The 24,735-nt window shown below is 33.4% G+C and overlaps 2 protein-coding genes across 11 annotated transcripts in view; one reads left to right on the top strand and one right to left on the bottom strand.

The window, feature by feature from the left end:
* LOC106457317 (tudor and KH domain-containing protein-like) overlaps positions 1 to 11,611 on the top strand; it is a 22,449-nt gene extending 10,838 nt beyond the window's left edge. For 4 of the 7 annotated variants that reach the window (XM_022383184.1, XM_013916708.2, XM_022383183.1 and 1 more), the window contains 2 exons: positions 7,841 to 8,093; positions 9,833 to 11,610. In XM_022383184.1, the coding sequence (XP_022238892.1) occupies positions 7,841 to 8,093; positions 9,833 to 10,516 (937 nt within the window). In that variant the 3' untranslated portion in view covers positions 10,517 to 11,610. Of the gene's footprint in view, positions 1 to 7,840; positions 8,094 to 9,832 lie in introns of all 7 variants that reach the window. The other 3 variants (XM_022383186.1, XM_022383188.1, XM_022383187.1) reach the window with 1 other exon arrangement.
* A 3,887-nt stretch (positions 11,612 to 15,498) lies between these two features.
* LOC106457318 (beta-1,4-N-acetylgalactosaminyltransferase bre-4-like) overlaps positions 15,499 to 24,735 on the bottom strand; it is a 52,608-nt gene continuing 43,371 nt past the window's right edge. For all 4 annotated transcript variants that reach the window (XM_013916710.2, XM_013916711.2, XM_022383189.1 and 1 more), the window contains 3 exons: positions 22,621 to 22,743; positions 21,693 to 21,788; positions 15,499 to 17,330 (listed from right to left, as the gene is read on the bottom strand). In XM_013916710.2, the coding sequence (XP_013772164.1) occupies positions 17,201 to 17,330; positions 21,693 to 21,788; positions 22,621 to 22,743 (349 nt within the window). In that variant the 3' untranslated portion in view covers positions 15,499 to 17,200. The remainder of the gene's footprint in view (positions 17,331 to 21,692; positions 21,789 to 22,620; positions 22,744 to 24,735) is intronic.

Here is a 24,735-nt window from a genome sequence, read left to right on the forward strand (position 1 = left end):
GTCTTTGGACTTATCAACTATCATCCGCCATGAGATTGATTATTATATGACTCATCCTTCTTCTCCTGAATATGCCGAATCTGTTTGGGTCAAAGAGGATTTTGACTGCCTTTTTCCTCCAACTGATTTTGCCGTGTCTTCCAATGCTCCTACTACAGAATCAGCTAGGCCTAATACAGTTTTCTAGACATGATTTCTCAGGTATGTTCTATTTTATCCATTTCTCCAAATTCGTATGATTCCCATCCTTCTTTCTTATGTGATACTTTCTTATTTCAGTATTTGGTTTTTCCCTCTTCTCCAGATATTAGGGTTAATGCTGAGTGTTTTGTTTCTCAGATGGTTGAGGGTGCAAGCATGGTTTGCACTCCATAGGCTTCGGATCAGTTTTCCTTGGCTTACATTTAGGCTGAATATCCATTTATCGATTCCCAACGGTTAGAATCAATTTTACTCATATGGGAAACGACCTGATCATCCTGTTCATTTATCCCACCTTTGTCTTAATACTCTCCTACAGTACTTCTCTACCATCCATCTCCTTTCCAAGGTGATCCACCGAAATCCTGAGTGTTTTTCAGGGTATTACCTCCATGTTGGCACATTTGTGTTCTTTGGCTCTAGCCTTACACATATAGTTTCTCTGTTGTTGGGATCTCCTGAGGAGGAAAGCAGCCTTGTCCCAAGTTCATTTACTGCCTACTAATCTCCAGGACTTATTTCTGGCCTCTCTTCTACAACGGTATGTTTTAAGTAATATTCCTGAGACTTTGGAATCCTGTGTGGAGTTGGTGTAACAACAAGCTACCCTTTCTTCTTTGGTAAATTGTTTGTTTCATTTTGAGCCTAGACATGCCCCTATTGCTGTTTCCCATCCATCTCTTTCCCAGCCCTTACCTGTTCCTACCTCCAGGAGTTCCCCATCTCCTCATTTTATTCAATGCAGGTGGACACTTTGCCAACAGTACTGGGGAGTACCTGATGGGTTCCAATGCAGAGTGGGCTCACGTGACCGACTTTGTTCTCCATTGGTGACTTTTTGCCACAGATCTGTGGGTTGTTTGGGTATTATCCGAGGGATTTTTTTGGACTTCATCCATTTTCTTTCCCCTCCTACGTTATCTCAGATACCCATTTCCTTTCCATTGCCTTGGGATCCTACCACCAGTCAACATCTGTCTGAGGCAGTACAAGATCTTTTTTTCCCAGCAGGCCATCGAACCTGTCAATCATCCTTCTCCAGGTTTTTATTCCAGGCTGTTTGTGGTGCCCAAGAAAATTGGGAACTGGCAGCCTGTGATAAATTTTTCTGCCTTAATCAGTTTTTGGTTCTATCCCGATTTACCATGGAGTCTTTTCTCACCTTCAGGAGGGCTTTTTCTTTGGATTTTCATATGATCAAGGTAGATAACACGAATGCCTACCCACATATTCCAATATCTAATCAGTCGAAGCACTATTTTTGGTTTGTACATCATAGGGTAGTTTATCAATTTCATGTCCTGTCTGTTTTGTCTTCCCCTGACATTTGCATCATTACATGGACAATTGGCTTCTGTTAGCTCATTCTAAACAGGAATCTGCTTATCACATTCATCTGCTGCTCCTGGAGGCAGCTTGTGTGGGTTGGTTAATCAAATTGGAGAAGTTATTCCTTATACCTACCCAATATGTTGTCCATTTGGGTGTCTTTTTCAACACTCATCTCAGTCAGGCCCGACCTTCTTCTCTTCGACTTCATTCCATGAAGCTTTCAGTTCTCCATGCTCTTACTGCTCCCTCTCTTACAACTCATGAGGTTCTATTGCTTTTGGGGATGTGGTCTTCCAGAAGCCCTTATCCCCTTGGGTCGAGTGCATATGAAGTCTCTTCAGTAACCAATAAAATCTTGCATGGGATCCATTGGAGGCAATCTGCATTGATGGTTGGACGAGGCTCACATGTCAGCAGGTGTTCAGCTCCCTCCCCCCCCTGTCCAGATTTACATATCTTCACAGATGGTTTCCTTCAAGGCTAGGGGGCGTGGGTTGATAAGCAAGAAGCTTCAGGTCAGTGGTCTCTGGCTGAAAGATCTTACCATATGAACATCCAGGAACTGATAGCTGTACGTTGTGCCTTAGATCATTTTCTTCATCTTACCAGAAATCATCTGGTCATGATCCATTCCGACAATTTTACAATTGCCAAAGCAGTACCTGTTCTTGTTCCTATTGTGGTTGGACCTTGGATTTCTTATTTTGGGCCCATACACTCAATATTCAAATCAATGCATGTGATATATCGGGTGCATTCAATCTTGTTGTGGATTGTCTTTCATGTCCTGATATAGTTTATCCAACTGAGTGATTTCTCAATCCTCTTTTTTCCAGTGGCTCTGCCTTCAGTAGGATACTCCTCACCTCGATGCATTTGCCACATCCCTCAATACCAAATTACCTCAGTTTTGGTGTCTTGTTCCTCATCCTCTTGCTCAGGCTGTCAATGCATTCAGTCAAGATTGGACCAACAAATAATTGTATGTCTATCCTCCCATCTGTCTTCTTCACAGGGTGATCTTGATCATCCACTCTGTATCCAGTCCTTCTGATTGCTCCATACTGGCTGGTACAGCTGTGGTTCCTGCAGCTGCTCCAGCTCCAATGTGCCCCTCTGTTACCTCTTTCTCTTACTCCATATCCATGCCTGGTTTTTATCTGGTCCTCGATGGGGAGAATCGGTTTGTCCCAGCAGGTAGGCCCTTTAGGGAGGTTTATCAACATAAGTGGAAAGTTTTCCACCATTGGTCTTTGGGTCAGGGGTTTTACCCTGCCTGACCCACTGTTCCTTATATTACAGATTTCCTCACTTGGCCATTTGATCAGGAGTCTTTTCTCTCTCCTCGATTGGCGGCTATCAGGCTGGCTTATCCCACACTTTTCGTTTTTCTAGGTACCATAAAGTTTTTTACCTCTCCTACCCTTTCCCTCTTGTTGTGGTTCTTCACTTTGTCTCTATTTGAACCTCTGTCATCATGCTTGATTTTTCACTTATCCCTTAAAACTTACTTCCTTCTCCTATTAGCCTGCAGACATTGTCAGTCAGATTTATTTGCCATCAACGTTTTCATGTACACTATCATTCCACGTATATTCTCTTTTATCTGGATCATTCTTTCCTTCCCAAAACTTCAGTGGCTCAGGAGGATAATTTCTCCTTTTCATCAATTTCCCTTCCTTCCATTTCACACTTCTTATCCTTGGTCAGATGTGGATAGACTACTATGTCCTGTCCATGTTCTTCATTGTTATGTTGCCCACATGGCTTCCTTCCATGGTGCCCATTCTTACCTGTTCATTCCTTGACAGATATCCTTTGTTCATGACCTTTCTCCTTCCACTATGACCAATTGGATTCTTCCTTATCGTCTACTTCCCATAATTTGTTCCATGTGTCTTCTCATCAGATCAGGCATCTCATCTCCTTGGAGGAAGTTCTTCAATCAGGCATGTGGACTACCCCAAATATTTCCAATTCGGTGACGATGAACCCACTTTGAGACTAATAATGGCTGTAGATGGCTTGAATGGGTAATGAAGAAAAACTTTAATATAAGTTTAACATGTACCTGATGATGACAAAACCTTGTCGAAACGTTGTACATTTATGTTATGTTAAACTTGTGTTAAAGTTTTTCTTCATTACCCATTCAAGCCGTCTCCAGCCATTATTACCCCAAATATGTTCATATCTCACAATCTGCATCAAATCGCTGTGTCTTCATTTTCAGGTTATCGTCTTTTGCCTGTAGCCATTCTTCAGACTTTAGTGAGACTGTGATTAAGCAAGTCTTTTCTACATTTATATATCTTCTTTTTCAGGGGCTTTTCCCTTTTCTTTTGTTTTTACTGTCTGGATCCCACTCTGTGGCAAATGGTACCTGACCAGGTATGCATCTAATAGTCAAATCCACACCATCATGCCATGTTGACTGCTTATTTCTAACTTCCATGGCCATAACACGCTCACTGTTGAGATGCACACTTCCACAAGATCGCTTGTAGGTTTGTCCTCATGATATTTTTGCATCATTAATATGCCCATTCTGGACTGTACTCATCCATGAACTTCATAGGTAATTCAGAAGGGGATAGCTGGCCATCCCTGCTTTGTCTTTGATTGAATAAATCAGGTATAGTCTGCTTTTTAAAATAGGATTTTTGTGGTCCCCTGTTGCACTATCTCTAGTATCATTCCTCCAAACTCTCCACCTCATTTTCTCCCCCCAACCCTTTTCTTCCAGTAGAATATGGGAGTCCTTACCACTTTCCAGTTCCAGGAGGTGGAACATGGAGACATCTTCCTGAATGTGATAATGAGAGACTACATATAATGATAAAACCATTCAGCTGAGAGTAGGGCGGTGGTGTTCTGCTGGTGTAGATGATGAAATATACTCCTATCTGATGCTCCATCTCTGTACATGTTTATCCGAGGGGATGTGGTAGCTATGGAGTGAGCCATCAAAATTGCAGTTCACCCCTTCAATTGGGATCCTTCATCCTACCCTCACATGGATGTCAGTTCATAGTGGCTGAGTTTTGGTTTCAGAGCTGAACCAATCAACATAAGTTTTCACACATGTATTATACTCTTTTTCTTCCATCTGTGTTGTGGGTCACAATGGTGATACTTGCTGATTAATACTGTTCTTCCTCTTATGCTATCCTTGATGATTTTATTATAATGTGGATGTTATTACACTTGGGGCAGTTCCTGATGGATTGGTTTTAAGTTATATAGTTTACATTACAGAGACATCTTTCCTTTACCGATTGTCCAGATGTCGGATTCCTGGATTGGTCAAACAATTTATCATATTGCTATCATGTGTCCTGTTCATACATTGAAGGGGGAGATTCCCCTATGGTCTGTTGAACTTTACATGAAGATGGTATGATCCTCTTTCCTACTCCCACATGGATGTCAGTTCCTGGTGGCTGTGTTTTGGATTGTAGTTGACTTACCAATGGTATTATCCTCATCCTACTTCCGTGTGGATGTCAGTTCCTAGTGGCCTAGGTTTTGAATGCAATTGACTTGCCGTGTACAGTCTGTCATTCCCTAGCCACTCTACACCTAGGGGCACATCCTTTTATTTTCACCCACACAGCAGTACTCTATGGGATTGATATTTGTTATATAGTGGTTCGGATCCCTGTCCCACCATTGTTCTATCCTCCTTCCTTTTTTCCGCCGATGTCTGTGACACCTCATTCCACACTGGGCAGAGAGTATACCTGGAAAGAAGTGGTGTGGTCTCCTACGTATGATCTTCTACTGTAAGGATCTATTCTTTTAAGGTGTTCTTCAGATGCTTTTGAGGGATGCTGCTTTATTTTTCTCTAGCACAGGTGAGCCAACCTTGTTTTTTACTTGCAGCTACCCTTTTCTTTATATAAGAAATATAATCATATTGGATATTTAACAAATTTTCACATTTTATCAGTGTCTCCAAATAACTAAGCTGTCCAATTACAACAGATAATTCTTGTTGCATCCCTTCAAAACTTAATTTTTTAAATTTGTAACCACAATATCATTATTCCTGATCTCCATATGCAGCAAAACATCAAACCTAATAGAGCAATGATCACTTATGTCTGGATGTTCCCCAATTTCTATATTAGAAATTAACAATAAATCTAAAATAGGATTGTTTCAAGTAGGTTTCATGACAAATTGGTGTAGAAAACCTTCTTTAACAGTTTCCAAAAACATTTCTCCCTCATGGTGTGACTCTAGCAAATTTCCAATCTATACGCCTGAAATTAAAATCACCCATAATTATAACCTCATTAACAGCTGAAATCTTAATCTCATTGTAAAGTTTCTCACAAATTTTATCAGTATCATCTGGTCGTCTGTAACAAATTCCCACTGAAAACCTTTACATGTATATCTGCTGATAGAAATCCAAATGGATATCCTCAACTTCAACAGGATGTAACTCACATTTTACATATAAAGCCACTCTATCCCTATTGAATAACTTGTAATCCTGTATTTCAAAGAAATTTCTGTCATCAAAATCATGTGCATTTAACCATGTTTCAGTTATTCCCATTATATCAAAAGCCTCCATTCCTACCAGTGCCCTAGTCATATATTTCATTTCTTATATTTCTAGCATTACAGTAGTAACAATTAAGCCTGTCCTTAGAACTACTTCTATACTTATTTCCCATGCTAAATTTTTTCAACATCTTACTTTTTTTTTGCATTTAATTTATTCTGGCTCTCACTACTTTCTAGTCCTAGTTTAAATCTTCCCTTACAGCTGAGTTAATAGCCTTTGGAAACAAGCCAGACCCTACTCTATATAAATGTAAACTAAAGGCTCCCTTCTCCCAGTAAACTGATTCTACAAATCCAACCAGCCAATCTGCTCATCCTTACATATTAACCTAAACCTAGCATTCAGCCCTACTTATAATTTCATCCCCACAAATAAGTTATGGTCTTTTCTTTAAATGCCTTTGTCAACCTCTTGTACTTATTGATTAGCTCCTCTGACCTACCTTTTCCTACATCATTAGCCCCTATGTGCATCACAAAAACTGCATCATTGTTAGCCCCTTGTATTATATCTCTTGCTCTGTCAGTTATATGCTGCACCTGTGCATAATCTAATTTTTTCTCCCTCTTTCCCCACACACTATCCTATTCACATGTCTTACAATTATAATATATTTCCAGTAACTATAACCTCCTTAAGTTTATCATCATCCACATCCTTCTCTGACCCTTTTGTTTTCCTTCCCTCCAATAATTATCTGCACAAGCCAAGGGCTGAAATTTGTTGCTTAATAGAGTAGGCTCATTACAATTAAATCCACTACTTTTAGCCCTAATACTACTCTTTCTAACTTCCTGAAAGTCATTGTTAGCTGATGTATCCCTTGTATGTAAAAGCTTAAGCTACTCTTGAAATCCTGCTGCCAAAATAAACACATGCTTTTCTGGCCCATATGGGGAACAAACCCACTATTTATGTATTACTAGCACAACACTAACCAGCTGAGCAAACAGGTTAAAGTCACAAATTTTCAAGTTATGTGTATTGAAGAGTGAGCCAAGTTTACATATTTTATGACAAAAATAATTGAAATTTTATAATAGAGGAGATACTGTCAGGTAATGCTATTTTTCTCATGATTATCTAGTAAGCTGGAATATGTGGCAAAATAGGCTACACAAAACTTCTGTTTGTAAGTTTTAGTTTTCTGGATAAATGACATAAATACTGAATTCATCAAAATAAAATGTCCATGTATTATAATTAAGAAAGTATGAGAAAGTATACATATATTATTTCATTTTGCTCTCAGTTGTCTTTTAGCATCTGATTATTTGCAAAGCAGGTTATTTATCACTAAGAAAAAATATACCCAAGATAATTTATTTATGTTAGATTAACTTTTAATTAAATGCTAAGAACCTGTAAAAAGTAAGAATGAATATATTTGTTTCAGAACACCAAAGAGTCTAAATGCAAATGGATAAAACAAACTGCAGCAAATAAATCACTAAGACAAACATAAAAAAGGGGGGGGGGATAGCATCTTTGATGCCATAATTGTAAATCTTTATTAATTTTACATGCTGATAATTTACTTCCTCTATTTATTTCATATTCAGGTATATAGGTTTTGTTCTATCAACCAATTGTGGGTGTAAGCAAAAGATTTCTAGTTATTACTAATTAGAGAAAACAGATTATTCCTTTGTGTTTTAGAGGTTTGTATGTAAAATTTTTAATTAATGCTCATTACAGGATGATTTTATTATGTGTGTTTTGTAGGACCATGTGCCGAATATCTGGTGCAAAAATAACTCTAGACAGAGGTGGCGATGAGCGAGATCCAGATAATCAGAAACGTGTTACTATTAGAGGAACACGGGATCAAATAGATATTGCCATATCATTAATTGATGAGAAACTTGCTGAAGATGAAGCCTTCCGACAAAAAATCTCCTTGTCTTCTTCCTCAGCACAAACACTGCAGCACAGGGGCAGACCTCTAAGTATTGGAGCATCTTCGGATGAAGCTAATGTATGTTTTATTTATTATATATATATACATACACACACACACACACACACACACACAGAGGCATTACTAGGACTGGCACATGGTGCTTGTGCCCAGATTTTCCAGTTGGTCTTCAAAAGTTAGAATAGAAAACCATAATCACTATCATACTGAAACACAAAAAAAATGGGCCCAAGACCTGAATCTTTAAAGTATTTAGTGGTGCCTCTGTATATATATATATACAAAGTAACTTTCTTGTGCATGACAGTTGTTGCTTGTGAGGCATTCCTAGTTAAAAAACACAAGTCTTGAACATGATAATTTTATTTGTAATGCACCACATTGAAAGTAGCACAGGCACATTAGTCTGTACATGATAGTTACTACTTGCAGTGTTCACAAGCAACTTTTATATACATTATAATTTTACTAGGAATGTTTTAAATGGTATTTGGTCAATACATAATAGCTATATTATAGCACCTTTTTTTCTTATAGAGCTTCACAGACGGTTTAGTACATATATTGCACTTTCTACATATAGAGTTCCACAGGCATCTTACTCTTTACAGCTTTTGTGTGTAGTGTTCCACTTGTAATTTATTATGCACATAATAGTTTGTGCACATCCCACATAGTTTTGATAATGATGTTTTAATTTTTAGTGTTCTACAATCAACTTATTTTATTACTGTTCTTACTCCAGTTAATTTATTGTGGACATTATTTTTACATGTAATATAATAGTGTGTATAATCTACACAAAACAGTTTCATTAGCGGTCCCATAAGCAAATTATATTGTGTGCATAATAGTTTGTATATTAGTTTTTATTTGTAATGCACTACAAACACCTTTGGCTGAACATTGTTATTGTTACTTGCAGGAATCTATGAGCAACTTAATTTGCACATTATAGTTTTTACTTCTAATGCTCCACAGGCAAAGTATTTATACATAATTATTTTTATGTTTAATACTACACAAACAAATTAGTGTTTTTTTTACAATTTATTCTTAACAAGACTATTACTTTCAATATCGTACAAACAAATTGATTGAAATGATAATTTAAATTGCTTGCGAGTTATTAATGGTAAAGTATATGTGTCATGGTTTTTACTTTTAGTGTCTCAAACCTGTGACTTATTTTTACTTGTATGATCCTACAGTTTGCTTAATCTGTATATGATAGTCTGACTTCTAGTCATTTCTTGCAACACCCTCTATGTGAGTCTGATCTTGAAAGTTTTTACTTTTTAATGTCTGCAAGATATTTCCTGCAAACAAATTAGTGGGCATATATCAGTTTTTAGTTGTAGTGCCCTATAAGCAAGTTAAATCTGTACTCAACCTTTTACTTGTAACCTCATGTTATAATAAGTGTTCCACAGACAACTTGTAGAGATGTTTAAGCCATCTTTTACAACTGAATTTTTGACACACATCTAGATGTACCCAGTGGTTAGTATGTAGCACTATAAGAGTGATGTTCAGTCTGACAAGAGTTGGCATTGGGTGGTGTTGACTAGCTGCTTTCCATCTGGCCTATCACTTTAAAATTAGCGACTGCTAATGCAGATAGCCCTTGTGTAGCTTTGCACAAAACCTAACAAACATACTTCATTTTAACTGTTAGTAGATATTACAGTTCACTATTGAATGTCTGGCTCGATGAAAAACACAATGGATATTTCAGAGTACTCTCACCTTTTTCTTTTGTCAAAGTTGACACAGGGTTACTTTTTTCTTAACAGGTATCTTCACATCAAGAGCTACAACAAGAACTTTTAGTTCCTTCTGCTGCAGATGGCTACACTGAAGTTTTTGTTTCTGCTGTTGAAAATCCTGGTAGTTTCTGGGTACAGACAGTGGGAACTAAATCTGTCCAGTTGGATAAGATGGTGGAAGAGATGACGGAGTTTTATACACAACAGTGTAACCAGGAGCTAACCCGAGTGTCTCAGGTATCTGTTGGAGACATAGTGGCTGCACCTTTTGAACATGATCACTGCTGGTATCGTGGCATTATTGTTAATATCCACGAAGATGACTACAACCTAGATGAGAGTGAGATCACCATTCATTTTGTTGACTTTGGAGATTACTGCAAGCTGAAAAGGAAAGAGCTCTGTACTCTTTTACCAATCTACAAAGTATTGCCATTTCAAGCCATTGAGTGTCGACTTGCATGGTTGCAACCAAAAGGTAGTGTGTGGAATGATGAAGCCACAAACCTGTTTGAAAAACTGAGTCATGTGGCTCAGTGGAAAGTTCTTATGGCCAAACAAGTAAGCTCTCTCAAAAAACAGAGTGAACAGAGAGAAGTGACTGTATATGCTGTAGAGTTAATAGATACAAATGAACCTCAAGACATCAACATAGGATTAGAACTTGTACAAAAAGGTTATGCTATGGTTAATAAAAATAACAGATCTTAAGGTTGCAGAAACTAAGAATAAATAAAGTATTATGTGGCTTACTTTTGACTCTTCAAATGTACTGTAGTTGCTATTGTGCTTACAGACAAAACATGCAAAGTAACATCTGGCAAGTTAGGAGAAACTTATCATTTTGTTGTAAAATGAAGTAGATATTTTGTGCATGTTTGACAATTATTAAGGGAATTACCGAGATGTAGACAAGATTTTTTTTTCTATCATTACTTGATTCATTGAATGATTGAGGAAGCAAGTTTGAATTTTTTTTATTTGTATACTACTTTCTACAAGTTAAACTTGTTTAAGTTGCTAAGCTGCTAGTGTACAAGTAATGAAAATAAACGTTTCTGTAATAGCTGTTAAAGGAAAGTATAAAACTTGAAAACTGTTTACTACAAATCAAAGTTACTGTTCATAATAATAATAAAATAACACAGTAAACAGAAAGAACTGTCAGAAGTCTGATATCAGAGAAGCTAGTTTTAATACATTCATGCATCGTCTTCAGTCTTACGTTGTCTTCTGGCAAGAAAAAAACTGGTCAACAAATGCTTACATGACTGCTGATCATGGAATTCCCTTAGGGAGGCTTTTGATTAAGCAACTTTCAACAATTCTTGTTTTTATGTAGTTATAGGTGTTGTATAAAATTCTTCTTCATTTCCAATTGATTTGATGGCCAGAATCTCTCATATGAAGAAAAAAGGTATTGTTTTTTATTCCATACAGTGTCTTTTATATTCAGAAACTTGTGTCAAGACTTCCTCCGGTTTCACCTATATAATCTTTCTCACAGGATTGGTATTGTATAATATAAACACCTTGTTTTTTTATCTTCAAGTGTTTTTCTGTTTGAAGTTAGGTTATTTTTAATGGTGTTCAGATATTTGTATATCATTCTAAAGTTATTCTTCCTTAATATTTTCTCAAGGGGTTCAATGTTAGTGTTGTAGCCAGTATAAAGTGTTTTCACATTATCATTGGTTGATCTTTCTTTATCTTCATGAAACAAGGTTTTTCTTACTTTGAGATGGTAATTTGTAATGAAATGTTATCAAAATGAAGTTCTTTGAAAACAGAAAAGATATATTTAATTTCATGTTCAAGCATTGTCGGGTGGCATATTCTATATGCTCTAAGAAAAAATGAAGAAATAAAAGATGTACTGACCTGTTTATGGTGAACATAACTTAAAGAATTTGTCGGTTTACGGTATACCGATAGGAATGGTTCTGTTTTTTTATGGTTATCAAACATTCAAGATAGGAAGTTTGTCATCCTTTTCCCAATTCAACTTTAAATTTGATAGTTGGGTGAAGTTGATTAAGGTTGTTGAAAACATTTTCAAAATCACTTCTTTTGTGTGGCCACACAGAATATACATCCTCAACCTATCAGAACAACGGGATTTTTTAAAGGTTTATATTTATGTAAAGAACTAATTCAGTTTCAAAATAATCCATGTAAAGGATGCACAGCCTTGGATACAGTGGATTTCCCATGGCCATTCCATATTTTTGTCTAAAATACTGACAGGTAAATACATTGCTGTTTACACAGACTTAGATGAGAGAGAAAAAAGTGTCAATGAGAACAGGCAAAGATATGTTCAGTTCAGGTAATTTTCTTTTAAGAAATTCTATGATTTCTTCAACTGTTACATTGTTAAATAAAACTTCAATGTCAAAAGTTAACATTTTTTCCTTTACTTAGGTCAGTGTTTTTAATTTTGTTCATAAAATCTACACTGTTATGTATGTGTGATGATGAGATTTTTCCAACAATTGGGGATAGATATCATGCTGACCATCTAGATAATTGGTATGTGACAGTCTTCTTTAGGCAAACTGTACATGTAAGTTCAGGAAGGATTAATACATTTTAACTTCTTTAAAATATCTGGGTAACTTACAAGCATTTTACGTAGTTGTCTGTTAAAATCAGACATCTTCTTAGGTGAGGGACTGGAGCTTAATTTTTCATAACCATGCCCATTCATCTGACTTTGTGATTACAATATCATTGTTCAATTTCCTTATCTCTTCAGAAAGACAGTAAGTTATATAATGCAATTCGTTAGAAGGTTCATATCTTCACTGTTGTCCTTGGCTGACTTAACAATGTCTGATATTAAGTCTATATTCAGGTTCTCTTTCTTAAAGGAAAATGATAAGCCATAATCTAGGCCCTAGGGCTATTCATTCCAATTCGGTGAAGTTATAAGATGACAAAATTAAAACATTTTTATCGTGTTGTGAAACCTTACATCACAAACTATTCTTAAACAAATTTCATTTTGAGTCTTACTTTTTCAAGCTTGAGCTTGTTTGATACTACAGTGTGGACTATTGTGTGTAATTTTCTCCTTTGTATTGGAAAATTGTACATTCTTATTCTTATAGTATGTGTGGCAAGAATCTCTCATGAAGAAAAAACAAGGAATTTATATTCAAACTGGTGTATTTATGTGTTTTACACTCACAAAAAAGAAACCTATCATTCTATAGTTATTTGAAGAACTTGTAGCAATCTGCCACAGTTTAATTCTTTGTATTGTTAGCCAACAACTCTACTTATTCAATTATGTACAAGCTCCCCAGTGTTGGCTAACAATACGAATAATTAGATTGTGGCAGATTGCTACAAGTTCTTCAAATACCTATAGAATGATAAGTTTCTTTTTTGTGAATGTAAAACACGTAAATAGACCAGTTTGGTTTTTAATACCTCACTAGTATAAAGGCTTGGTTTGGTCTGATATTTCATTGGTGGTAGTGTCCAGGGTCACTGATGAGGAGTAGAAACTAGTCTGGCTCACAGACACACACACCAATGAAAGAATAGACCATTCCAAGCTTTTTCTTGATGTTAAACAAATGTTTAAACAACTCTACTTATTCAAAGGTATTTATATTATTCCATAGCAATCCTGTGAGAAGAAGTGTTGACATGAGTTTCTGAACATAATAAAAAAAAATATGAGATATTCTGGCCATGAAATAGATTGGAAATCAACAAGAATTTTATACAAAATGGATAACTACATAAAAAGAAGAATCATTGAATGTTTCTTTACCAAATTTCAACACCTCCCAAGGTAACTTTAAGCTAAACAACTTCCCGTGTCCTTAAGAGAATTCCACATTCAGCCATCATGTAGGCATTTGTTGATTAGTTTTTCTTGCTAGAAGACAACATGAGACTGAAGAGGATGTACCATATCGGACTTCTGACAGCTCATTCTGTTTACTGTGGTTTTTTTTTTCACTTACCATTCGTGTACAAGTACAAACTCCAAACTTATTTTCTGCTTTAGTATAAAACTAACACTACTTGCAGTAGTGTCATAATTACAGGTACATTCAAAATTTCTAATAGGGTTGAAGGAAGTAAAGCAGTAGTAAAATTAACTGATCAAATTAAATTTTATTTTGAAGACTTAATTAACTTTAGTAGTAGAATCTTCACAATTATAATAACTAGTTAACTACAATTACTGGGTAATGTTGCAACTACTGTTAATTTAAAACTACACTGATGTCCAGAATTAAAGCAACAAAAATAAAACTGGAAAATATATATTAACCAAATTTAGATCTTGAGGTATTTATTGTGTAATACATTCTTAAATATGTGCAACCTGACAATAGCTCTACTTGGAATTATATGAATTGAGATCTATATAAAACTAGGTAATTATAGGATACTCATTATTACATTTTTAACACCTTGTAAACATGACCAGTCTTAGACATTTAGAAGATACTTTAAGATAGAGAGCTATAGAAAGATTACAGGTTAGTCTGTTACAGACCAATGTGACTAAATGTACACAGAAATTAGTATTAGAAAGAAGAAACTGGGCCAGGACTTCTAGAAAACTAGCTACAGATCTATCCACAGTTACAAGGATGATGATATTGGCCTTCACACCATGCAGGAAGCTGCATTAAGAAGGGTTCTATGAGAGACAGCCCAAGGTAGGCATTACTTAGAGCATTACAAATAATGCCTTCAATATTCCTCTTGTGGTCAAGACGAATGAAGCCATGTTCTCTTTGCAGGTAAGTCCAGATTCATTTTGCAGTGTAACACACAGTGTGTACTGCTAACATAATTGAAAGGGATGCATATAGAAATAGTGGTTTAAATGGACATACTGATCACTATGTGGATGAGGGAGGGACATTTGAAAGCTCAAAATTACAAAAATGAGATATGTGATCCCCATGTACATCCATTTGCAGGAGCTATTAAAGAAAAATTTGTGTTAGTGGACAACAATATATATATCCACCCACACTGAGTGGCCAGTATGATCCCCTGACTGCAATCCCATTGAGTATGTTTGGAATACTTGGGAGGCATATTGCATTTAGTGTATGAGGATGATTGTTTTCTAGCACCAATTTAACATTCTAATTGCATAAATACATGAGTACTGTACAAAGATCCTTCTTGATTATGTTGCATACTGTTGCCTGGGGCACATAAATAGATTTTGATTCTCACTTATCATAAGATGGCACTCTCTGCACATCATGGTGAGGGTACATCCTACTGAAGACCTCTTTCTGGATGGTTCTGGTACCACAAGTTGATCCATATTCCATTCTTTTCTGGTGCTATTAGGTACAAGGGATAGTCCACTTTTACAAATTCAAATTCCACAATCTGAACACATCTTTGTGTGAATGTTTTGCATCAGAATGAACTATTATACACCCATTCCTAAAGCAGTCAATTTTCAGTGGTATACTACAGTACAAAGTGTAAAATAGTTTAATAATGCGGATCTTATACATTCTATTTCACCTTTATATCAGTTGTGGCTATCACATCACATGCTGATTTTAATATTCAGTCATTTTAGTATAACATACCCAACATAAGATTTTTTTGCACAAGTACAAATCAAAGATTTTCCCATAGTGTGTTCATGTTTTGCTGAAGGGTAATAAAAATTTAATCAATACACAATGGTGTGTGGAATTAGAAAATTTATTGATTTCCAACAATACCACACCCACTATCAAAACTTATCAATAAATGAAAAACAAAAAAAGGAGTTAAATAATTAACACACAGAATTTATTAGCTTCAGTGGTCCACCATGTTTAATTCAATTATACCAAAATATATCTTGGTAAACATTTTGTGACAATTCCCTAAGTAGAATTGTGTAATATTTTCAAATTTTCACTAAACTGATAAAAAATCACTCTTGCTCAACTGACACGTTGTTATTTGAGCCAAATGTAGAATTTGAACAATAATTACTCTACACATGGGGCTGTGAAAAATAAATATCACCCAAAATACTTTAAGTTTGCAAAATCTATGCAGCTTGTATTTCATAAGATCAAAAAAGCTAACTGTATTAAATTTAATTATCAAATACACATACTAGAGTAAGTAGCATACTACTGAATGCAAGCATAATGTATACAAAAGAGTCATCACTTACAGTGCCTTTTTAATTAATAAATACATACATATTGGTCAATTAAGGGGATGCTATTTTTTTCATTTTCAAAAGATCTTTCAAGTTTTACCACAGATGAGAGCTAAATTATTTAAAAAAGGTTAGATGGTAATAAAGAATGCAAAACTTTTCTTAGCAGAATAAATTATATCATAAAAACAAGCTGTTTACAGTATTTACGAATTCATTTGATTATTTAACTATATGTAGCACTTCTTTTGCATTGTACTTTGTTTCAGGGATTTCACTTTGTTCTTGCACTCAATAAACAGTTATAGGCAGTCAAAAAAATGTTGAATTTATACCATTACAGTTGAGCATATATAAAGATGGTGCAACAACACAATACTAGTCCTCAATGAAGAATACTCTTTAAAACAAAAAGCTACAGCTTTCAAAGAAACAGAAGGTCAGGTTTGTATGCTCCAAAACATAGTACTACTGATAAAACTTGCACAGTATGACCCATATTACACACAAAAGCTCTCAAGAATTTTATTTGATGTCATGGGAAAATCGTCCCCAAAACAAACTAAAGTCATGACAGCTGATGCAAAAAACTGCCATCTGGGGATATTTCGTTCCAATTTTATCAGTATCAGAAAAGTTTAAGTGTCGGGGATTTTTCATGCTCATTTCTTTTGATTTTTAAGTATGTATCCAAACAGCAAGAAATGTGTTACCACTTCAGTGAAAAATAATACTCTTTAAAACAAAAATAACTTAGAAGAAGCAGATGGCCTGATCTGTATGCTCCAAAACACAGTACTAATGACAAAATTCACATTTAAAACCCCCAAAAACAAAAATACAAAAGGCAAAACTATCATGAAAGTATACATATCACAAACAAAAATTAAAAAAAAATGTTGGGTTAATAATTTTCCCCAAAATAAACTGGGTCATGACAGTGCAAAGATATTCCACCTGAAATCATCTTAATTTCTTTTTTTTTTTTTTCACTCCAAGTTTATGAACATGAGAAAAGTTTTTAAATTTTAGTGCTCATTTCTCTATTGTCAACTCTATACATGATCAAATAGAAACAAGAAATATCACTTTGGTGCTTTAAAAAACCTTGATTGTGGGTATGATACTAGGATGGATTAATTACTTACTGCCCACATTGTTTAGTGAAGTTTAATTTGCTCAAATTGAACCTGTTCATTTCTGTTTTGAAAGACATCAGTTGAGTGTCACTAAGATGGATTAATCTCTACAACAACCCAGGTGTAGAGTTTCTTCAGTATCAAATCTAATCTTTTATACGTCAAACTGTTCAATCCATCAGTCTTGTAGCGAGTTCGGCCTTTGTAAAGTTTCTTATACCTGAAAAACAAAAGTTTGGAGTGTATACATGTGTATGTAGTTTTTACATAAAAGTGATAAGTCAATGGCATACTTTTATAACTATTTAAGGTGACAGAATTATAAAGGAAAATATAAATATATTTTTGCCATAAACTGTAATTCATATTTGAAAAAAATTAAAAGATAGTCTTTCAAATTAACATTTTATATTTTTCATTCAGTGATAATCATGTATGTTAATTTTTTATCACATATTGAAATCAAACATTTCTTTATAACAAGTACCAGAAACTGAAATCATCACTAGCTACATACAAAATCTACCAAACCACTGTAATTAAAGGATTTTAATTAAATTCTTATACCCAACTGGACATTAAAAATCCATCAACTGTATGATGGTCAGATGTGTATAGCTTATATTGCTAGAACAGTATCAAATACAGATTTTTTTTTATTATACTAAAAAACCAATCAACAAACAGTCATTCACTAAATTAGCATTTCACTAAGCACAAGAAAAAATAAACCAGCTAGAAAATAACTAATTTCTGGCAATCACTTTGAAAATGCATGTACGTGAAAGTTGAAAATATAAACAAAATTTAAGAGCAGCATAACATATCACTAACATTGAGAAGCTGTCCCGACAAGGAAATCTTGATTGATGCAAAAATAACATTATTCTCAAATAAAAGTGTGCACTACCTTTTTAATTTTTTCTACCACTGCATTATTCTAGCATGGTATTAATCTTTCTATTTTTTTAATGTAATTTTAAAATCACCCTTGGTTTCATATGACATACCTATTCTGAAGGTTCTCACTTGCACATTTTGCAAGTAACATAATTTTTATATAAAAAAACATTACTGCAACATTTTTCAAGGATAATCTGGACATTTCCCACTTGATAAAAGAATAGATAATAACAATTATGTACCAGACTAAATACCACCATGTGGTTGCCATTTTAAATATTTTTCAAAATATGCAGTAATCCCCAAGTGATCCTGTGTAAATTGATAATTAAAGAATGAAAACATTTCACTATCACCAATAAGGGTACTAATGTTTATATTTAAAACACCATGACTGCAATTAGAAATAATTAAGTAGCCAGTTAGCCAATTTTATTTACTTATCTTGTTTGAATAGTGAACATAAAATTAATATTCAATATTATACAAACACTGCAACTTAACAAAAACATAATATAGCTATTAAGAAAGTAAATACGCTGTAATTTTAAATGAAGAACTGAACATCAAGATTGCTTTAAGCCTTATGCAATCTGCAGTCAAGTGAATTCATAAACATTCCTGTCTAAAGAACTTTTGTAGCTTTCAAACAGATATATCTTAACACACAAATATTTTCACAAAAGAAACTGAAAAGCACATTTAAAGAAACTATAAAAAAATTAAACCTGTATATTTACTATTATGTGGTAGTCTAATTTTTGCTGTACCCAATCATATTTAAACCTTTTTTCTTTATCACTGTTTTCAATGCAGTGTTCAGTTATTAAATGAATAAACCACTTGATATGACACCATAGCAAAGTTTCAACCAAGACCAGTATAAAAATTAAGGGAAAAGCTTAAAAATAAAAAAAAATAATTTCAGATGGCAGAAAAATTCTTTAAAACAAATTGACAAATGGGTTGTTTTGTTCACAGGCAATAAAAATAAGAACTTTTTCATATTTCTCACTAAATAAATGAAAACATTTTTCAGCTAAAATTGTTGAAATATAGGCATAATTAACTTTTAAAATTTGTATCTCATAAAATTTTATCAAATGGCAAAAAAAATATTGAAAGCCAGAGGAAACCCTGTCTTCAGACAGAATAATTAGAATTAAGTGACTTTTGTAATCCTAAACTTTTTACATGAAAATGCATCACACATGGGATACAAGTGCATCATTTAACGTTTTGAAACAATAAAAGTATTTTTCACTTGTCAGTCATTTGTTCCACAATACTATGTGCACTTTGAGAGACTTATTTCATACAATGTTTTACATGTTTATAAGTGGTTTATGATAATTTTGAGGCCTTAATGGTTGTATCTGTAATTACACAGTTACACAAGCACTTTGTAACCAACCAAGTGAAATGAATACTTGTAACTCATTTTATTTATTAGGTAAACAAGTGCTTAGCCAAAGTAAATATTTTTTGATATTTTTCAAGTTACCTAAATTTAAAGTCAAATTACATAAAAATTAGAATAACATTCATTTGGTAAAAAAATATTTTGATAATTATATCTGTATCTTACAAAGCTTGAAAACCATTAGGGAATAAATAAAACTTGGAGGTCTATTAACATAAAACATTATAATTGTACTAACAAGTTATAAAAATGCTTAAATTCACTCCAGCTGCAGTAATGTTTGATTTTTAGAATGATGGTATGATACCAGTTAACATTTTAAAAGCTGTGTAACACTGTAACCAAAGTTTTGGTAATTTTTACGTAACAAAAGAGACTTCCACTACATTAATATAGTATTTTGGATTAATCAATGTTGACCATATACAGTACTGCCTCATCATAATGCCATCGGTTATAACACTTTCTCAGATATAATGCTGTGGTGCCTTGGCTCCCAAAAATTTAGTATCATCTGCCGATTAGCTCACTGCTACATGGCTTCAGAGGCTAAAGTCATTAAACTCTGTCACAAAATAAAATAAAAAAATGCAAAAAGTCCTGAGATGTGAACGTGATGTTAGGAGTTAAAGTAAGAAAGGAATTTGTAAATGTGACTTGATTGTTGAAATAGCAATAAGTTTCATTGATATAGCATTTGTAAACAACAAGTTTAAAGTCACGTGGGCAGTTTTCTAGCTACTTTCATTCATGGTAGCATAGAAAACTATTGGCTATCATTGGACCAGAGGGGATCCATCTATCTGGTCATAAGTGACATCATTAAAGTGAAACTGGTTTATCTAGTTGGTTATAATTCTCCCCCATCTATATCACTCTTGGGTGCACATGGCTCCCCATGGTAGCATTATAATGTGGCAGTACTGTAGTCCAGATAGTAAAGTCAAACAATATTAATTTAATCTCTAAATTATCAGCTCAGCCAGGTTATATGTCAGCAATTTGAAAGCTTATATTATTTCTAGTAATGTGACTGATTTGAATCTAGAAATATTTAAAAACAAACATTTCAATTTTTTAAATTAAAATTAGTTATAATTATTTATAATCATACTTAGAAAACAAATATATATAGCATTGGTAAACAGGAGGTCCATTTTTTTGGGACATCAGTAACAGAGTAAAAATCTTTCCCAGAAGAATTTTAACTTTCAAACAATTGTATGGCAAGTCCTTTAAAAGAGCTGCAGATGTCATAAACAGTACTACTTTTGCTGAAAACAAATATCTTAAAATAAAGACACATTGTTATATCTAGAAAAAACAAAGGCAAGACAATTTGCTGTGGACTACGGCTGTGTTGATTTCATAAAACCTCAAATAACTTTTATGGTATTTAATTGCCCAATTAAATAAAAACACTGACATCTAATGTTTCTTTTTGATAATATATGGTAGTGTAAGGATGTCCGATAATTTTATATTTATTAATTTCTGGAAAAAAAAGAGGGGTGGTTTGGACACTCTAGATCTGTGTACCTAATTATGCAATAATAGTTATCAAGATTTGCACCTGTTAACACTGAAGGATAAAAGTTAATTCTTGAAAAAATTGGATGGGAGTCTTTACCCTCTAGATTTGCATATGCTTATACAACATTAAAGAAATTAACTTATGGAAAAAATGGACTGGGGTCCTGAACATTTTGTCTAGCTCCATGTCTGCTTATAAAATGTGAAATGATACATAACTGTAAATTAGAAGCATAACACTATGTAAGAAAAAACATAAATCTACACTTTGTTTAACACTTATGTAGCCAGAGAGCTGTATTGCTTCTAGTCAGCAGTTCAAAATTAGTGTCAGCAACAGATAGCCTTAGTTACTTTGCAATAAGAAAGACAGGGTGAGTAAGTTTAGTGGTAACAGGAATCAAACCCAAGACATTCAAGTCTTGAGGCACTTCCACCCCCATAATGTAGCTTTATGCTTAATAACAAACATGATGGCAATATTTAAGTTACTTGAATAGTCTGAATAATTCAAATGAGTAAATAATAAAAAACACTAATTTTGATTAGCTGATTATTTTCATGACAATTGATTTCATCGTAATTTTGATTAATTGCTTAGTTTACGAGAAACTAATCAAGATAAATAATCAATTTTATTGATCAGCTTTAATATTCAATAGTAACTCTAATGGTTTAAAACTTATCAATTAAGATCATTATGATAAAAAAAGAAAAATTTACCTGTCAGGATTAGGGTTGTCCTTTTTGTGGGTAAGCATGTAATATCGGGCAATATTTGCTGGATATCGAGAGATCTTGTATCCATGGTGACGAATTCTGCAAGTGAAAGTCTCATTTAATTTTGACTTTTGTTTGAAACATTTAATACAGTATTTCTCAGTTGTTACAAGCTTACGTGACAAATGTTAAAATTATTTTAAACAAATCGCAAAGAAAATTTAATAAAAAAAATGCTTGAGTTTAGTTAAGTCAGTATTTTACATTATAACAATGCAAAAAAATTGAATTTTTTTCATCTTGCTTAAAAAGATAATGCAATGGGAAAAATATTAAAATTCAAGTGTTATGCTCTCACATTTTTAATAACATACAATGCTGCATGACCTAAATATACAAACTAGTACTAAGGTAGTAATCAGGTTTTTTTTGTGCTTTGATAAAATATTACATTCTTCTAAAAAAACGTATCATTTCAACACTTTCCAACTAAAAATGAATACGTAAACCAAAATCATCAAATCACCTATCACATATTTACAAGATTAAGTTAGTGCAAACTGGTGTGCTAATCAATAAAGATGAATTCAAAACTTGTTTGACTGATTTTACTTTTTGTTTTTTATAACACAAGCTTAATTGTCTTAATTCATTACTGTCTACCCATTTATTAATAACACGCAAGAAGACCTGTAAGAATAACTACTGAAAATAATACAACTCGTTAGCAACAGGAAAGTTTATGCATTTTAATACAGCACTGCATTTTAAGGGTATAACAATACATAAATTTTCCTCATCTTGCTTACAAAGATAATGCTGGGGACACTTTGGTTAAGCCCAAATGACAGTGCACACATTGTGACACACTACAGTGAGAAAAACAATGTTCCTTCTTAATATAATAAACTATTAAAACCAAACATGTAACCTGTTTGACATGTCATCATCTTCACCTCCCCAGCCCCAGAACTGGTTAGAGAACCCATTGACACTTTCCATGTGATGCTTGGTTAAAGCACTAACACCTCCAAAAATGTCTTTGTAGGGTAACCTGAAAACAGCATCACAACAAAATCAATTACTGTTCTTACTCTTCAACATTTAAAATATATTTAAATGTTAAATTATGTTCCAACTACAAAATTAATACATAGACAGACAAGGAAACACATGACAATGTATACAGGAATCATGTAACTTCTATGACTCCTACTATTACCACAAGCTGTACAAGTATTTCATAATATCCAAATAATACATTAAAAAAAGTTTGTTTTTTGGTTTAAAAATATCTTTATTATGTACTCAAGTTAATCTATATAGGTCAATTTAAAATTGCTAACCTATCTTATGGTACACAGATTTTTGCTATAACTAACACTGGACATCTAAATTTACAATATATTCAGGTAAAACCTGGGTAACCTTAGAGTAATAGGATAAGTATGCTTAATAACAGAATTGTCAAAAGATATTTATTACAAAGTAATTTTACGTTCTCTGAATATGGGAAAGAAAGATACTGGACACAAAAACACAATGACAGAATCTTTACACAAATTGACAAACACAATCCAAATAATTTGTGTAAAGGATAAAGGACAGCACCTTTATTATATAGTTATCTCTCTTAACCCTTTGCCTATGGGTAAATCAAAGTGCACATCACAACCTTTTACAGTTACATTCAAAATTTAATTATACTACTTCAATATTTATGTATATGAATAAAATGACACCAAAATGTAGTTAATAAGTCAAATTTTAATATTATACAAATTTTAATTTCTTAATTTTAAAAGGAAATATTTAAATAAATCCTCAACCTTCCCTTCTATGAGAATGGTGATATTTGCTCGCTAGGTTTACCCATCTGCTGTTTTTTTAATCATCTCTGATGTCCTAAGTTTAATGTAAGTTATTCAATATATTAATAAGGCAAAGTCTAATTTTTATAGCCTTCAGCTTTCCTTGTTTAGGAAGACAAACTAGAAAATCAGGCCCACTTGCCACATCCTCTTTTTTTTCACAAATTGCCAATAATTCTCTCTGACATTTTCTATCATTTATAACCAATAGAAAGACAGTTTTAATTTACCAAATGATGTATAATGCCAAGTTGTTCTTAGTATAGATTTCTAATTATTGCCCCTACAGATTTAAAGCTTCTCTCACCAAAGTAGCTAAGGGAATTATTTTAGGGCAATTATACTTTAGTTAGAAAGCTAGTTAAATTATAATAATTATATGGCATTGTTTGCTTTGTGCATATTATTATTCTGTGTTACATACATTTGTTAAATAAATAAAAAATGTTTAATGTACTGGTACCATCCTTCCAAAAAAGTAGGCTTAAATTTCACTGGCAGGCCAACAACAGAAAAACAATAAGCCAAACTTATGTACATATTATATTTATGTATATTTTTCATTCTTACAAAGTTACTAAAATGTAAAAATTGCAAACTTATTTCATTAGATAAGGTAATGAAAATAATATGATTAAAAATATTTCTCCACAAAGTATGCTCACCAGTAGCTTGTGCATTATGTCATTTAATACGGTAACTTAAGTTATGTGTTTGCCCAATGATTTACAGCTTGTATCTTGAGATTATTAGCTAAACACAGTTCAAAGGGTAATAAAAAAAACTAAGTAGAAACATATGCAGACTGTTACAAGCCTTAAACTACTTAAGATAAATGGCTGTTGTTTTCTGTTGTAATCTGCAGTCATTCAAGAAAGAAAAAAAGGGTAATGTAGATTTATTTTGTTTTTTGTGGTGATTACAAAGTCAGTCAAATCAACCAAGTCCTACAGAGTTAGGGTAGATAAGATAAGTAAAATATAAACTTTTACTGACAAATAAAAAGTTTGATATTCATTATAAAACTGCACAATGATTAATAATAATTTTTAATCTTAACATAAAAATCATCTTGCACTCAAACTAATCAACACTCTGATTTCATATATACACCTGGAAAAAAGTTAAGCACCCCCGTGTTTTTTTCAAGTGATTCAGATTCGACGTTCTTGTAA

This window comes from Limulus polyphemus, unplaced genomic scaffold (genome assembly GCF_000517525.1).
Source record: "Limulus polyphemus unplaced genomic scaffold, Limulus_polyphemus-2.1.2 Scaffold316, whole genome shotgun sequence".
Classification (NCBI taxonomy): Eukaryota; Metazoa; Arthropoda; class Merostomata; order Xiphosura; family Limulidae; genus Limulus; species Limulus polyphemus.